The sequence below is a fragment of the Cyprinodon tularosa genome, unplaced genomic scaffold (genome assembly GCF_016077235.1).
Source record: "Cyprinodon tularosa strain WSP-4 unplaced genomic scaffold, ASM1607723v1 ctg802, whole genome shotgun sequence".
NCBI lineage: Eukaryota > Metazoa > Chordata > Actinopteri > Cyprinodontiformes > Cyprinodontidae > Cyprinodon > Cyprinodon tularosa.
In genome coordinates this window covers 49,951-67,084 of record NW_024039566.1, presented here as the reverse complement: position 1 = coordinate 67,084, position 17,134 = coordinate 49,951, and the positions used below count along the sequence as shown (strand labels likewise).

Below are 17,134 nucleotides of genomic sequence, written 5' to 3'. Positions count from 1 at the left end.
TGTTTAATGGATAATTTCATACTTTGAAAACTGAATTTTGTATTTATTATAGTTCTCTTAGTTTAACAACAAATGATTTGGATTATCTAAAACATTTAAATTAAACAAAGAAAAGCAGAAATGTAAAAAAAGAGCAAATGTGTGAAAAGTGAATCATTTTTTACATCATTAATACATTAGGTCAGACTCTTAGGTCCCATGATGGGAATGTTCTCAGAATTAGACATGAATTGATGCATAATATCCAGCAGTAAGAGAAAAGAGCTGCACTTGAGGTAGATTTAAATCAAATGTAATGGGATCTGCACAAATGATTTACCAAAACCTGTTGGATTTAATTTTGTTGTCTCTATTTGCAAGAAATCACATGCAGAATGAAATAATATTACAATATATATTCAGCCTGACTGGAAATCATTGGAATTGTATCAAAACAGAACAAACAAAACAGCTTTTGATGAAGATGTAGCAGGAAACTTTATGATTGAGGCCAGAACTGTGTGTTTGGACAAGCTTAATCTGATCCTTTATTCCAGTAATGTATATAACAAAATATGTTTTAGCAGCAGAGTAAAAATATCTACACATAGATAGCATTGTAGAACAGTGAAACCCACACCTCAGAGACATTGTAGATGCCTTATAAACAAACACACAACAGAATAAAAGGACATAATCATTTGTTTACTGCTAAGATGATTTAACATATCACTTATTATATCGTTTTAACAGAGATAAAATATGACATGGAATCATGCTTTCATTAAATATAATTTATTTTGAAGGCGAGCTCAGACCTTCAGAGATTCAAGTAATGAATATTGGGTTAAATGTATGATTAATAACAACATTTAATAGAAAAATAAACAACAATATCAAACTCATAGACAGAGCGGGAGTAAGTTCAAATGACTGCATCCTGTCGTAAAATATGAATTGATGTAAACATCTAGAGACAAATAAAGGATAAAAAAGAAATTTTCCATTGTGTCTGGAGGCGGACGTCGCTGTAGCTCAGGCCCTTTTTTTTTTTTTTTTTTTTTTTTTTTTACACCACTATATGCCTCCTTCAGGTACACCCCGGAAATTCTAACTACGCTCCAACTTTTCTCATGGATTATGTTGGTATTTCTAAGTCAAGTTATTTTTCTTTTCTTTAATACTTTTTTTATTTATTTATTTTTTTAGCATTATTTCATATTTGGGCTAATTCTTTAACAGTGACATTGGTTTGTTTTTGCAGAAGAAAAACTGTTCTCTTAAATTTTAAAACTTTGAATTTAACACAATGCCAAGTAAATTTATTTAGATTGGACACAGATTATGAAGCATCTGAGTAGTTTGATGTTGCAAAGACTGAACTCATACTACTGTAACTAATCCAACCCACTTCTAACCACTATGCAATGGGTTACAATACAATGCGACACAACAACAGCAGTAATTTATGCAATGTATAATGTGCAATTTACTATTTGATACCCTGTGCAATAACCTTTTTCACTATGTTTGACATCCAGTGCAATAACTATATATATAAATTTAAATATCTACCTATATGTGCAATATTGATCCTACCATAAAAAAAAAGAAAAAGCTGTCATATGTGGAAGCACTGTACATATATATCCCATGCACCTTTTTTTTTCCTTTGGCACATTTTTCTTCTTTGACTATTTGAGCTGTTGTGATGAGTAAATTTCACCACTGTGAGATCAATAAAGTCAATGAATGAATGAATGAATGAATGAATGAATGAATGAATCAATCAATCAATCAATCAATCAATCAATCAATCAATCAATCAATCAATCAATCAATCAATCAATCTTAATTCTACTTTCATGCTTATGTCTGTCTCTCCGGTGATAAATTCCACCTAATGCTGAAGAATTTCATCTATATTGTTATTGCTTTTATTTCCCCCTATTATTTACATGTTTTAACCAAAGCCTATGTTGGATTCTTTCTCTTGAACATTTCAAAGATTCTTTGTTTTAACTCTTGGGTAGATAAGCCTACAGCTCTGGCTAAAAACTGTTCCCACAATCCAAAAATCTATTGTGAGAAAAGAGTTTGTAGACTCAAATTTAATGCATTTTATACAAGCATGATTTCCTTCTTACATCCTGATCTGGATTCTCATAGCTATATCTGATACCAGAGAGGTAACTCTTAGAGCTAGGCCTTGAGGGGATCAATGAGCAAAGGTTTTAGCCACGATTAGAGGAGTTTTAATGCAAGAAGTAGAATGCAGACAGGAGCAGCTCACTGTGCAAGATACATGTTCAATGGAGTAGGTGCAGATGGGGAGCAGATCGGGGGAGTAGCATAACATGAGGTGTTAATAATCTAAATCTCAAATTAAAAAATGAATGGTTTGAAGTGCCAGACTTGGCAACTGAAAAAGGAGGTCTAGATCACTGATTCCCAAAGTTGGGGTATATTCATTGGTGCTTGATCAGCTAGTATTGGGTCTTAACTAAATAAACACTAATGTTGAAATGGGGGGTGTGTGAAGTAGTTGCATTGCTGAGGCTGATTCAAATATATATATGTATTTTTTTTTTCTACTTTTATTGTCATTACACTCGCACAAGTGCAGTGCAACAAAATGAACTCTGCATTTAACCCATCCCCCTGGGGAGCAGTGGGCTGCCATTGTCTGGCGCCTGGGGCACAGTGATCAGGGTTAAAGGTCTTGCTCAGGGACCCAGAGTGTCAGTCCATGGGAGTGGGGCTTGAACTCAGAACCTCTGGATTCCAAGCTTAACGCCCTAACTACTAGGCTGCCACTCCCCATATACAATAAATTCAGCTTTAATCAGCTTTAATAGTGATTACACTACCACAAGTACAGTGCAACGATCAATCACCTTTATTAAATTTTGCTGAAAATCTTGTATATGGGTCAGAAGCTGAAAAGTTTAAACCCCTGGTCTAGATAGTAGTTTTAACGTGTGTTCATTGAGTTGTCTAACCTCCGAGGCGTCCTTGAAGCTCTCATAGTCGCTCCCTCCTCCCAGTCCAGGAGCAGCAACAGTCCAGCGTAGCAGCAGCAGCGGCAGCAGCAGAGGTCCTAGCATGGCGCTCTGCGCGGCGGCTCGACTTCTCTCGTCTTCTTCGTGTTTCTCTCTCGCTTTGTTTTCCTTTCGTATCTGACAGAGGTTTATTTCTTCCTTCTACCATAAGGCCTTCTGAATGAAAGCTGTACCGGTGAGCCGGCGGGTTTTCTCAGGGTAACTCTCTCCCCTAAAGTGGGTAAAATATTCGGGGCTCGGCTGCTAACTTCGCGTTAGCAAGAAGGCAGAAAGTGGGAAAAGAAGCGAGCAGGATCCAGTTCCAGGAGAGGTGAGCCGTGTTTTAAAGTGTTTCCTGTCATTTTACATCGATTCTTTAACTTTTAGAGGCTATTATGTCAAAATGCGAATTATTAGAAAAACTCCTGAAAGTGTAATTTATTTAAAACGAGGCAAATATTTCCTTCATAACTGTTTAAAACCAGTTCCCCCCCTTTAATTTTCCTACTTGACTCCTGTGTGTGTCAGAGAAGTTGACAGCTTGAGCTCAGGAGGTTGTAAAAACTAAAAATGTTGCGTAATATTGTTGTTTTTCTCGGTTATTCCATAAATATTCCTGCAGCAGACTGGGGAGGTTAATCATTGTGGCTGAAATGAAGCGGGTTGTTTGCTCTCTCTGTTGATCGCATTTTTGATGGTCTGATGTTTGTCCTCCTAAAACATAAATCACAGCATTTTACTCCTCCGCTCCCATTAAAACTGAAATATTTTACTCCTTTATAGTTTCTACAAGGCTTTCTATGAAATCAGGAAAAATCTGACTCTGATCTTTGGTGATTTTAGTTTTTTTTATAGAGCACCCATTGACAGTTTAAGCCAATAGTGTTATTGGAATCCAGGATAAGACCTTATTAACTCTGCAACGTTTGGAAAAATAATATTTTGATGGCAAAAATGCAACTTGAAACGCCATATTGCCCGAATATATTAAGAAAAATAACAAAAGTGCTTCTTTTTTTAGGTACAACATAAATATAGATACTGGCGCTTAGATTTTTTAATGTATAAACCTAAATATAATTGTTAACTAGGCTTATTAACTTTTTTTAACTTTACTTTTTACTTTTCATTTAGCTTTTTACCTTTTTTTACTTAATTTACAGTAGGTAATAAATCATTCAAGGGCTCATCTAATCAGTCAAATGTCAAAATAAGATGTACATCCATATAGCAGTATCTTTGTTGAATGGCTGGATATAGATCTTGTGCTTCTAGATCTCACTGAGGGACGGGGGGACTCATTTCTAATGGGTATGCAAGCGATTAAAAACAGTAACTTTCCCTTAAAGGGTTTGGTTAAGTTCAGAAAAGTATTTATAGCTTTTATTCTGTGTCCCGTTGCTTTAATGCTTTTGTTCATCCATCAGCTCATGCATTCTTCTTTTCATCCATCATTACATCCATTCCTCTATAAATCCCTCCAGTCTGGCCTTATCTGTTAATCTTTACATTAGTCTCACTTATCCATCTTTTTTCAACTTTGTATCCATTGTTTTAAAAATCAATGTAACTCAATTCATCTTTACTTAAAACTGTATTTTAACCTTTACAAAGGTTCCAGACATCAGTTATGAGGCCATATGTCTTATAAACACTAAGAATTGCATTAGCGTGAGGACAGGAGAACAAGGCAGTAATGTATAAGTTTGTGGTAGTTGCACACAGACTGAAAACTCTTCTATATGTTTTGTTGTTTTCCTTTTGTTTGTTTACAGTGTTCCACTTCTTAGCTGATGACATGACACATGACTCCAGCCATATGTCCTGTCTTATATAGATGCTATGACCTATTTCTCGTTACGCAGTCGATTTAATTTGCATCCTGTGACCTTTTTTTCTCCACAGCTGATGCAAATGCCATGGCAATAGCCGAGGTATGGCAGTGACGTGAAAACCCCCTGATCCGCTTCTGAACAAAGACCTTATCAGCATTATGCTCTTCTGAAGTGGAGGCTCAACACAGAGTATGGATGAGTCCATTTTACTGGATTTGCTTGAGTGCCCCGTATGTCTGGAGCGGCTGGACGCCTCCGCCAAGGTCCTTCCCTGCCAGCACACTTTCTGCCGTCGATGTCTCCAGGGCATCCTGGGCTCGCGCGGCGAGCTGCGCTGCCCGGAGTGCCGGACGTTGGTGGAGTGCGCTGTGGACGAACTCCCCAGCAACATCCTGTTGGTGCGTCTTTTGGATGGCATCAAGCAGAGACCTCAGATGGCTGCCTCCGGCGGTGGCGTCTGCACAAACGGCACGTCGGGAGCCGTGGCCCGAGCACACGGAAGCGGGACCAGGGACCAGGTGACTCCAGGAGTGCAGCCTCAGCGCGCTCAGGCAAAGAGCACCGCTGTCCGAGTAAGTAACCCTGCCTTTCTGAGTTTCCCATTGTTGGAGCTAAATTGAGACAAAACAAGGAAAATCTGCGTGGATTAACAGCAGCATGTTGGGTCTCTAATCTTTGGTCTGGATTATTGGTTATTATGGGGATCTTTAAGCCAGTCAGTTGACCAACAGCCCATCACCACCACAGGCAGAGATTTAGAGCAGTCAGTAGTTTAGCCGCAGATAATTCCACTTACTGTGTCGACGGTACGCAGACTTTTAATGGATTCTGTGTCATTAGTGTCCTTTTATTTGCTGACAGCGTGACGGTTTATACTTCTTCATTAACCTATAATCCAAGAACCATTGTAATAAATCTAGGAAGAAATTTTCCACCAATATTTGACCTTACAGGAACATTTAGAGAAATGAGGTCATTGATTTGACCTGCTTTACCTTTCTAGATATTAGACGTGTCCCAATACAGCCTTTTCATTTCTGATACGATACAGACATGGACCCGATACAATATCAGCATTCTTCATACATGTTTATTTATTATTTTCTTCACAGTGTGGAATGATGGAAAACGCTTGTTCAATGGATAGATATAAGAACCACCTACCCATTCATTATTCACCAAAGAGTTACAGACACTTAAAAACAAAAGTTGATAGTAGGTATTTTTTTTACGAGCTTTCTAAAATCTGAGATTTCAGACGCAGGCCGATTTATTCAAATGTCCTCAGTCGGTTGAGGTTAAGAGAGAGCGAGACTTTCAGCAGGTAACAGGAAGGCTTAATGGGAGACGGCTAAGCCTTAGTCTGACTTTGGGAATGGTTGCAACCTTTTGGAAAGCTCAGCATTATGGTAAGGATGTAGGTGGTTTGGGGAAAGCTAATAGCTGTCTGAAAACATCAAAACTGTTAATATAAAATGCTGAACGATTTTATTGTAATCCAGTTTTACTGTGACATGCTTTGTCACCCGACCCCACATCTGCTCCCATTTAATGGTTAGCAGCAGGTTAGTTTTCTGTAAACAGGAAATTGACCTCAGACTGTAGATGAATCAAGTGTACGTCTTAGGGTAACAGGACAGGCCTTTATTGTTATTTTGCAGCTATTTCATTGTATTTTTTTTTCATCAAGCAAAATGAGAACATTTTATCTTTATATATATGAAAGGAGCTTCTACTAACTTTACCTTTCCTCTTGCAAGAAAGTTTCTTAATGTTTCTTTTCCACTTTCACAGCCAGTGGAAGTGAACGCTGGAAGTTAATAACTGGATGCAATCTGCTAGGTTTCCCTAGAGGAAAATCATTTTAACTGATCTGAATCATAAACTAAAATTAATTGAATTAAAAAGTTCATCTTATCTAAATTTTCCTGATTATTTTGTATGAAAACAAATAATTTTGACTCTTTATCAAATAGTTTTAGATTTTTGGCTGCAATGATTCCCAGCTTCCCCCCCCCTAATATGCGCAGGTGAAATACCTGTGGGCCCCTCTTTGAGCTGGTCTGGTTTCTTCGAAGGGAGGATTGGGTAGATGAAAAGATGTTAAGGTCCTGTGTAGAATCAGTGGAATGTCAGAGCGCTGATAATGTATCTGCCTAGCCATGCAGGTATGAAGATCAGAGAAGCTTCTGTAATTTGCTGCTGGAGGACCTGTTTCATTTGCCAAAGTATCACTTCAGAGGATTTGTTCTCTTTTCAAAGCTCTTTGTGTCTTTTAACCTCCCCCCATACTAAGAAAACACTTTGCAAAATTATAACCTCTTGAACTTTTTAACATTTTGTCACTCTGCAACCAGAAACTTCAGTTATCGTGGTAAATTTGATCTGATAGACTAACCCGAGGTAGTGTACAATTGTTAGTAAATGAAATTGGTTTTTCTGTATTTCTTTAAATAAAAAGCTGAAGGTTTTAGTTCGCAATTGGACTCAGGACTAGAACCACCTTTAGCTGCGGCTCTTTTGTAGAACGTCCATGTTGGCTATGATGCTTAGTCAGATTGAATAAAGAGCATTTATCTACGGTTGCTTTGAACTCTTTCCATGGTTTTTCAGTTGGATGTAGGTCTGCACTTTGACTGAGCCGTTCCAGCTGTGGTCGGCAGCTTTTATGCTACGTTCACGCAAGCAGCAAAAACGCGTGTGCTGCATCATTTTTGAAGTTTAATTGTGATCCTTTCTTTACCTTTAACAATTGCAGCTATATATGCTGTGATCAGTGCGTAAAAAGTAGTTTTAGTGTGTCTTAAGTGAGAAAGTCGGAGCCGGTCAGACCCCCGTACACCGACAGTGCGCTGTCACTAGGAATCAACTACTGTTTCCACTACTGTTCGCGGCGGCTGGAAGTAGATGTTATCATTTTTCAAGTGCGTAATCCAAACTGCAGGCACCAGAATAATAAAATCGAACATATTTTGGCGACAGGTTTCAACATTTTAAGTTAATTTAGGCGTTAATAAACTGTTTCAGAGGAGTGATAGTGATCTGCATCAGCAGTGCTGTGTCTGTCTCACTGCCAGCTCCCAGATCAGCTTCTCTGATTGGTTAATGTGGCGCTTCGAGCAACAAAGTTAAATTTATCCAACTCCAGTAGCTGCTGCTTCTGAAGCGCGTCAGATGCTCAGAAGCTCATAATGCGCTGCTTCAGCTGCAACCATTGACTTTGCATGTAAACTAGCAACTTCTGCTGCTTGAGGTGTAAACGTAGCATTAAGAGATGGTTATCCTCCTGCAGCAGTGTGCTACAGTGAACTTGTCGCTGATATTTTTGATTTATGCCCAATATTGAAGCAAGGTCTGCGCTGTGTTATTCCACGCCACAACGCAAGAGGAACAATCACCAACTAGCAGTGGGTCTAGATATGCCAGAGGCCGCAAGGACGAGGGGGCAAGTTTGTGCGACAACGCAGGGACATGAGGATGAAAAGAGCGGGGATGCAGGTGAAAAAGGGCCCCAGCGTTCTTGCTTCTAGCTGGTCAAACTTCACAAGTCGTTTTCCACAATGGCGGTCATACAAACAAAACAAGCTGGTAAGATACCAAACAGGAAATACGGATAGTATAGAGCGGATGTAGATTTGACCAATCAGAGGCCTCCTGTCTGCGGCCAGCTACAATTTTGGAGAGGTGCAGCAGAGTGTCTGCATTCACTGTGACACACACGCAGGCGACCTGGTTTCTGAGTATAAATCAGCCTTTATACTCCATGCTGCTTTCCCACATGTACCTAATATTCTGGCTAACTGTAGCGGGGGAGTGTGGGGCGCAATCTGCAAGCTAACAACACCACACTACACCTAGTAGTAGTAGTAGTAGTAGGTCATTTATGTCCAAGATTTGGTTAATCTGTTTATTGTGGTGATATTTATGGGCCAAATCAAAAGATGTGTAGAATGCTTATAATTCCAAACTGTCGACTATAAACAAGGGTTTAGTCGTAAATTTTTCTGTGACCAGCTTCCTTGTTCTTGCTAAATCAAAGGATGATATTGCTATTACCAAGTTTCTACATGGAGAATAAGCCTTTAGTGCAGTGGTGCTTATACTCTGATACTTGAGAATAACTTTTAGATGCATCTCTGCATCAATACTAGCAGTTATTCAGAAATGTGATCTGCTAAAACTATGGATGCACCCGTATCCATTAGTATTAATATTACAGTTATGGCTATTGATCAATATTTCCCAATTTCTTACATATTTTCTTACCTTTTGATACCCAGTAAGACAAACCACAGTGCTGAAACTGTTTTTCTGATTCAGTTCAAACTCTCAAAATAAGTTCCATCACAGTCACATGACCAAAGAAAAACCACATCAGTCCCATCGCCTGAAACCAAATCAGCAACTATATGGAAATGAATCTGCTGCTGATATCGGCCCAGTTTTACTTTTCAGACCGATCCTGACTTCCCTAAGGATGACCAATATTTACAGATGCAGTCTGGGTTTTGTTTTTAACCCTCAGGTGTGCTGCTTACTCATCCTGATGCTGTTTGTTCACTAACCTCTCCACAGCCTTCACAGACCACAATATTTACACTGAGGTTGTATTGCACCTTTTTAGTTATTAATTAGGCTACTTCTAATGGCAGCTCTGTAATCTAAAGGGTATTTGGAGCTGAATGTTTGTTGCCTTATAGTAATAAAAGTGAGAGAGTTCAGTAAACACACAGTTTGAAGAGATGAGCTATTTTCCATTGTTTGCGCTGCTGCGGCTTCAATGGCGTCTCCTGATGTCTAAGGTCATCTTTAATGACAAAGAATCAAGAAAAGACATGGCTGTGCAGGTGTGACACTTTGGGAACATAAAAGATGGAGATCAAAGCTCTTGGGGATCGTCCGGTCTGATCTCTGGCCAGTGCTCCACAGGGACTGAATGCTTCATTGCCACCCGGTGACACCCTCAGTCCCATTTCTTTCTTGTTCGTCATCTGTCCCTTTTGGGGGGTTGTAGGGGGAGGGGGGTCCTTTAAAGCTTGAGGCAGCCCCACTTGTACTGTTCCTCTGTTAAAGCAGGGCTCCACCTCCGATTCTTATGTGGTCGGATAATGGCAGGGAGGGCAGGACGGTGGGGACTGCCTGACAGATGCACAACGGGGTTTTGTTCTGGGTTCCCTCTGATCCTCCTGACTGGCCGCCACGTGTAGACCGGTCCACAGCGATTCTGTGTGCAGGGAAGGCCCAGAGTAATGGGGAGTTTTAAGTGAAGGTGTGGGGACCAAAAGGGACAAATGTTCAGAGATGAACCTCTCCCAGTCGTCTCTCTTCATCTCCAGGGCTGCAGCATGTGTTTGACACAGCACTGTGGTATTTCTTTCATGAGAGCAATCAAAAGGCCGGTCTTTACTGTAGCGCAGCGGCTGTGTGTGACTCACCTCCAGCGGAGCTCCATTACGGGGATGTTTTGTCTTCCTCTGGCCCTTGTTGACTTATAAAACAGAGTATTTTGTTCAGAAAGATTGAAAACAGATACTTGGTGGTGTTTCTGTGCTAGAGTGAGGGAGGCCTTTCGGGCTGTGGGGGAGTCGGAGGTCGGAGTTCACGAGTCACGGTGGACAGGGGTCACTGGCAGCTGGGGAAATGGGAAGGGAATTTGAGATCGGAGTGGATGTATTCATTTTCACTGTGGTTCCCTGGAGAGTTAAACCCTTAGTCCACTGCTTAAAAATAACATTTCTGTTTTGATTAAAAAATCCTAACAGGAAGTGTTAACTGTGGTTGTTTTTCATAATATTCACTCGGTGTCTCGCTATGGGATGCAGCCTCCTGCAGCCCTGATAGAAGCATCTATCTCAATCTGCCAATCCTGATTGGCCGGTGGAAGTGCCCGTCATACGCCACGCCCCGTAGCTCCGACTACTAAAGCGTGTGCGGATCACGGCACTCCAATTCAAAACCTCTTCTCACCTGAGAGCTTATCTCACGTCGGAGCCTTCGCTAGCTTAACTGCCCACAGACGGACCTTGCTAGTTTCCGTCGCCGGACGCTAGCACTGTGCTCTGGCTTCTGCCCTGTCCGCTCACTCCAGACCGGACCGGTAACCTTTTGTCTCTCTTCACGGCGGAATCCCTCTCGGCTCCTCTCCACGGATGCTCGAGTCGGACGAGCATTTAGCACACCAGCTACTTCCTCGACCCCGCCACGCTAGCACGCCAGCTAGCTACGGTTCCTTTCCCTACCAGCACTCCAGCTCGTCGGGAAATGGCGGCCGTCCAAAACCCCCACGCCAGGGGAGACCACCGTCTTTGTGGCTGCGGGAATAAAATTTCAGGGAAAGACACCCACCCGGTGTGCGGTACCTGTCTAGGAGTCGACCACGCCAGGTTGGCCCTAGAAATTCCCGGCTCCTGTGGACACTGCAAAGTGTTCACGGTCAAGAGCCTCAGACGCAGGCTAGCCCGCCAGGTTAGCATCTCGGACCGTGATCCATTCCTCCCCACCGCCGCACAAGGTGCAGCCGCGGAGGAGGACGTGGACACAGCTGGGGAAGCCCCGGAGACTGACTACGACTGGGGTGCCCAGTGCGAGCAGCTCCATGCCCCCCCGTTTCCCGAGGAAGACGTGCTGGAAGTCAGTCCCATGGAGGAGGATGACGACACCTCGTTCCTCATATCAGAGGACGAGGAAGAGGATGACACCTTCATGGCCCCAGCACAGCCTGAGAGGCCTAAACCGCCGTGCCCTTCCGCCATGGAAGACAGGGGAGCGAGCTCACCAGCTCCCTCCCTCCATGTGGACCTGCTCGACGTGTGCAAACGCGCGGCAGAGAAGCTGGAGATTCCCTGGCCGGTCGCAATAGCGGAGCCCACCCGGTCCCGCTACGAAGGCAAACGGCTTCCCCTGGCACGAAATGCGGTGAAGCAGCTTCTCCCTGTCTTCCCCGAGTTGCTGACGGAGCTCTCCAAAACATGGACTAGCTGCCCATACAGCAACAGGAGCCCTATTTCGGGCGCAGCATCCCTCGACTGCGAGGCGATGGACGCCCACGGCCTCCTCTCCATGCCTCCGGTGGAAGTCCCGGTAGCTGCGCACCTCTGCCCAGGCAGCGTGAGCCAGCTGTCTGCAGCTTCCCCCAGACGCCCGACGCTGCCAGCTAAGCCCGAACGGTTCCAGTCTGCGCTGACCGAAAAGGCATACAAAGCAGCAGCCCTCTCGGCCAGAGCCCTCAGCGCCCTCTCCATCCTCACTGCCTACCAAGCGGAGTTGTTTGGCGCGTCTGCTGAGGAGCAAGACCCGGATGCGTGGGAGGAGATGGCGGTCATCGCGGACCTGTCTCTCCGTATCCAACGTGTCGCGGTCCAGGCCACAGGGAAGGTGATGGCAACCCTCGTCGTCCAGGAGCGAGCGCGATGGCTCAGTCTCGCTAACCTGACCAACAGGGAGCGGGATGACATCCTGGATATGCCGATCGTCCCTGAAGGCATCTTCGGCTCTGCATTGGCCACAATGCAGCAAAGATGTGAGGCAAAGAAAAAGGACAACGAGGCCCTCAAACTTTGTCTCCCTCGGAAAGCCCCTGCGCCTTCACCTCCGGTGCAACGCAAAACCTTTGCGCATGCAGCCTCCCAGCCGCCGCGTTTTAAGGTACCAAGACGGCCACCACCGCCAGGTCCGCCCCCTCCGATGAGGAAGGAGCGCGGAGCCGGCTGGCAGGGGAAACCTGCCTCCACGACCGCTACGCCGCCGCCGCCCACAGCCGCCGCGAGCTCGGTCCCACAGGCGAGGAAGAAAAAGAGGGCGGCCTGACAGCCGCCAGTTCCTCAGTTGGTGCAGCCTGCTGTTCCCCGTTGCGCAGGCCCACCGTTTTGGCTTGTTTGTGCGCACCCCACGCCACCGTTGCCCATCCCAGAGCCGGTCTGCGAGGAGAAGGACATCGCCCCGGAGGTCTGCGCGGTTGCGCCCCGAGCGGAATGTCCAAAAGCACAGTCACACACCCTTGTTCAAAGAAAAAATGGTGTCAAAATAAAAATAAATCTGTCACAGCCAGGCCACGAGCCGAGGGTGCAGATAATAAAAAAACCCAAAACAGACGATGCTCTCTCTATAAGCAGGGTGGCCGCTCAGCCCCCTGCAGCTCTGCTCCCGGGACGGGCACCTCCGTCCCCGCGGAGCAGAGCAGAGCGCTCCACCGTGCCTCCGGTGGTGCCCGAGAATCATTTCTCGGTTCCACCACAGGGGGGCGCGGGGCAGGAGCCGCAATATGTTCCCCCGCTCTCTCTCAGATGGGAAAGCTGGAGAGCAGCAGCAGCTCCACCGTGGGTGTTGCGCACAATTTCCCGGGGATACAGGCTTCAATTCGCCACTGTCCCTCCCCGCTTCTCCGGTGTAATACACTCACATGCACAGGGAGAATCAGCTCGAGTTTTACGGGAGGAAATTCTCTCTCTGATAGACAAACGAGCAGTTTCTGTCGTATCTCCCGAACAGAGTCTGTCAGGGTTTTATTCCAGATACTTCCTCGTCCCCAAACGGGGGGGAAGAGGAATCCGCCCTATTCTGGACTTAAGAGCCCTGAACAAATTCCTGCGGAAATACAAGTTCAGGATGCTGACACATGCAGCTCTGTTGCGTCTAGTAAGACCGAACGACTGGTTTTCGTCCGTGGATCTGAAAGACGCGTATTTCCACATTCCCATTTATCCCCCTCACAGACAATATCTCCGGTTTGCCTTTCAAGGGGTGTGTTACGAATACCGTGTTCTACCATTCGGTCTGTCTCTCAGTCCGAGGGTTTTCATACGGTGCACAGAGGCCGCGGTAGCCCCGCTCAGACGCCGGGGGATACGTCTGGCCACGTATTTAGACGACTGGCTCCTGTTAGCGCAGTCAGAACAGGAAGCCAGGGTTCACACACACATTGTCACAAAACACCTGATGGATTTAGGTTTTGTGATAAATATGGAAAAAAGCCACCTATCTCCAACGCAGGAGATATGCTTTCTGGGATTATCCCTGCGCTCTGTTCCGTTCACAGCCCGCCTGTCAGAGGAAAGAGTGACGGTTTTCAGAACGTGCCTGTCACAATTCCGTCTGCACAGGTCTGTCCAGTTCAGACTGTGCCTTCGGTTGCTGGGTCTGATGGCCTCAGCCATCCTCGTGATTCGCCTCGGCCGCCTTCACATGCGGGACTTTCAGCGCTGGGTCGCTTCGCTCCGAATGGACCCCGTGCGTCATGGCGCACGGCGGATAACGGTCACAGCGGACTGTATAACAGCTCTGCGCTGTTGGCGAGCCCCGTCCTTCCTGACCCAAGGGGTGCCTATGGGCACCGTCTCGTCCAGGAAAGTGGTAACCACGGATGCCAGCCTATCAGGCTGGGGCGGCATTCACGAGGGCAGGTCTGTGAGGGGTCGCTGGAGCCAGGCCCTCCAGCGCCTTCACATAAACTTTCTCGAACTTTCGGCGGTGTTTCTTTCTCTGAGACACTTCCTCCCATTCCTCTCGGGTCACCATGTCCTGGTGAGGACGGACAACACGACAACAGTGGCGTATATCAACCGCCAAGGGGGCCTGCGCTCCCGCATGTTGCACAATCTGGCGCGCGACCTGATTCTCTGGAGCAGTACCCACTTTCTCTCCCTGAGAGCGACGCACGTCCCGGGAGACTTGAACACGGGTGCGGACCTGCTGTCCAGAGGCGCGCCAGTGTACGGGGAATGGACGCTGCACCCACAGGTCGTGGAGCAGATATGGGCGCGCTACCGGCGCGCTCAGATAGATCTGTTCGCGTCCAGGGAAAACGCTCGATGCGAGCTGTTCTTCTCTCTGAGCACTCTGAATGCCCCTCTGGGCGTAGACGCATTAGCGCACGCCTGGCCGCACGAGCTGCTATACGCGTTTCCACCGCTGGCCCTGATACCCCCCACTCTCGCCAGAGTGAGGGCATTCAACCACAGACTGATCCTAATAGCTCCGCACTGGCCAGCGCAACACTGGCTGGCGGAGATATTCCAGATGCTGTGCGCCCAGCCTTGGGAGCTGCCGCTGCGCAGGGACCTGCTCTCGCAGGGTGCGGGGACAGTGTACCACCCACACCCGGAGCGACTGCAGCTGTGGGCCTGGCCCGTGAGTGGCTTAATTTAACCACTGCCGGGCTCCCTCAGAGTGTAATTAATACTATCCAAAACGCCAGGGCTCCCTCCACTAGGAACCTATATGGCTCCAAGTGGGGACTGTTTGAGCGGTGGTGTCTTGAACGGGACTACGTTCCTTTTCAGTGTTCTGTACCAGCGATTCTGTCGTTTTTACAGGAACTGATTGATAAAGGAAAAGCTTTTTCCACGGTTAAGGTTTATCTGGCAGCTATAGCAGCATGCCATATAGGATTTGGAGACAAAACGGCGAGCCAACACCCTTTGGTTTGTCGGTTTATGAAGGGCGCCCGCAGGCTCCTCCCCGTCTCCAGACCTTTGCTGCCTCCGTGGGATTTGTCGGTGGTTCTGGAGGGGCTTAAGGGACCCCCATTTGAACCGTTGTTGGGGTCCAGTCTTAAACATCTGTCTCTCAAGACAGTGCTGTTACTGGCCCTGGCCTCTGCGAAACGAGTCAGCGACATTCATGCGCTCTCTGTGAGCCCCGCATGTACCCGGTTCGACCCGGAATACACGCGTATGGTTCTGAAGCCCAACCCGGCCTTTGTTCCTAAAGTGGTTGGTTCTTGTTCACCGATCGAGCTAGCGGCGTTCGCCGCCCCCCCAGGTGAACGGCGAGCGCACACGCTGTGCCCTGTTCGAGCCGTGCGCTCTTATATGGACAGGACGCAGAGCTTCAGGATGAGTGATCAGCTTTTTGTCTCCTGGGCGGAGCCCCGTAAGGGGCAGCCGATCACAAAGCAACGCCTCGCCCACTGGGTGGTGGAGGCTATAGCTTTGGCGTATGGAAGCAGGGGTCTGCAGCCCCCGGCGGGTCTGCGTGCACACTCTACCCGCGGGATGGCTGCGTCCTGGGCTTTATTTCGGGGAGTGTCCGTTCAGGACATTTGTTCAGCGGCGAATTGGTCTTCGCCTCTGACTTTTGTCCGGTTCTACATGCTTGACGTGTCTGGACCGTGCGTGGCCAGTGCGGTCCTAGAGTCATAACTGACCTTGTGGACCTTCCCCATCGGCCGGTTCTTGTTCGATAAGCTGTCTGACAATACGGGAGCTACCATATCCCATAGCGAGACACCGAGTGAATATTATGAAAAAGAACGTTTGGTTATCTAACATAACCCCAGTTCTTAGAATAATATGAGCGAGGTGTCTCGCCAGACGACCCTTCTTGCAGGGCGGCGAGAAGAGGTTTGCTTGTTGAATTGGAGTGCCGTGATCCGCACACGCTTTAGTAGTCGGAGCTACGGGGCGTGGCGTATGACGGGCACTTCCACCGGCCAATCAGGATTGGCAGATTGAGATAGATGCTTCTATCAGGGCTGCAGGAGGCTGCATCCCATAGCGAGACACCTCGCTCATATTATTCTAAGAACTGGGGTTATGTTAGATAACCAAACGTTATGCTCCCAGTTGGAGTTTTTCGTTTTTATTAATGCCTGTAATAAAGCAATGTGATGAAGATTTCATTATTGTTTCATGTCTGTCAGTTTGTGCTTAGCTGATTAATAAAAGTTTTTTTTTTTTTTTTACTTTTTTGTGCATATAATCTTTATTGTATCTTTGGTAATGTAAACTGTCAGGTTGTTATTAGTTTAATGGATTATGATATCAGGTGTTGGGATCAAGGACAGTAAAAGTCCATCTATCTGCTACTTTTGAGCATTGTTTTGATTTGGGTGGAAATTACAAAAAAGTGCTTAAAGAAATCACCACAGTCCTCTTTGGGTATAGATTGTTGGGTCATAGCTATGTGTTAGTGCATGCAGAGTCTGAAGGCCTGGTTATACTCCTGCAGCAGTGTGTCGCAGTGAGCTTGACACAGACATTTTTGATTCATGCTCAGTATTGAAGCGTGGTCTGTGACAACAGAGGGATATGGTGGCGAAAAAGAACAGGGATTCAAGTGGAAAAAGGGTCTCGGCATTCTCGCACACCTCGGTCTTTTAGCTGCTCAAACTTCACGAGTTGTTTTCCGCAATTTCGGTCATAAAAACAAAACAAGCCAGCCTCCTGTCTGCGGTGCTGACTGCGGTAAGTTTCAATTTGGGAGAGGTAGTGTCTGCGGAGGGGGTGGGGACGGCTTTTTGTTCGCTGCGACACCTATGCAGAGGACCTGGTTTCGAAGAAT

The 17,134-nt window shown here is 46.1% G+C and overlaps 1 protein-coding gene across 1 annotated transcript in view; it reads left to right on the top strand.

Annotated features, from left to right (window-relative positions):
• The first annotated feature begins 3,032 nt into the window (after nucleotides 1–3,032).
• The window catches only part of sh3rf1 (SH3 domain containing ring finger 1), a 62,927-nt gene continuing 48,825 nt past the window's right edge, over nucleotides 3,033–17,134 (top strand). The window contains exons 1-2 of the mRNA XM_038271649.1: nucleotides 3,033–3,351; nucleotides 4,926–5,427. Coding sequence (XP_038127577.1) covers nucleotides 5,047–5,427 — 381 coding nt within the window. The 5' untranslated portion in view covers nucleotides 3,033–3,351; nucleotides 4,926–5,046. The remainder of the gene's footprint in view (nucleotides 3,352–4,925; nucleotides 5,428–17,134) is intronic.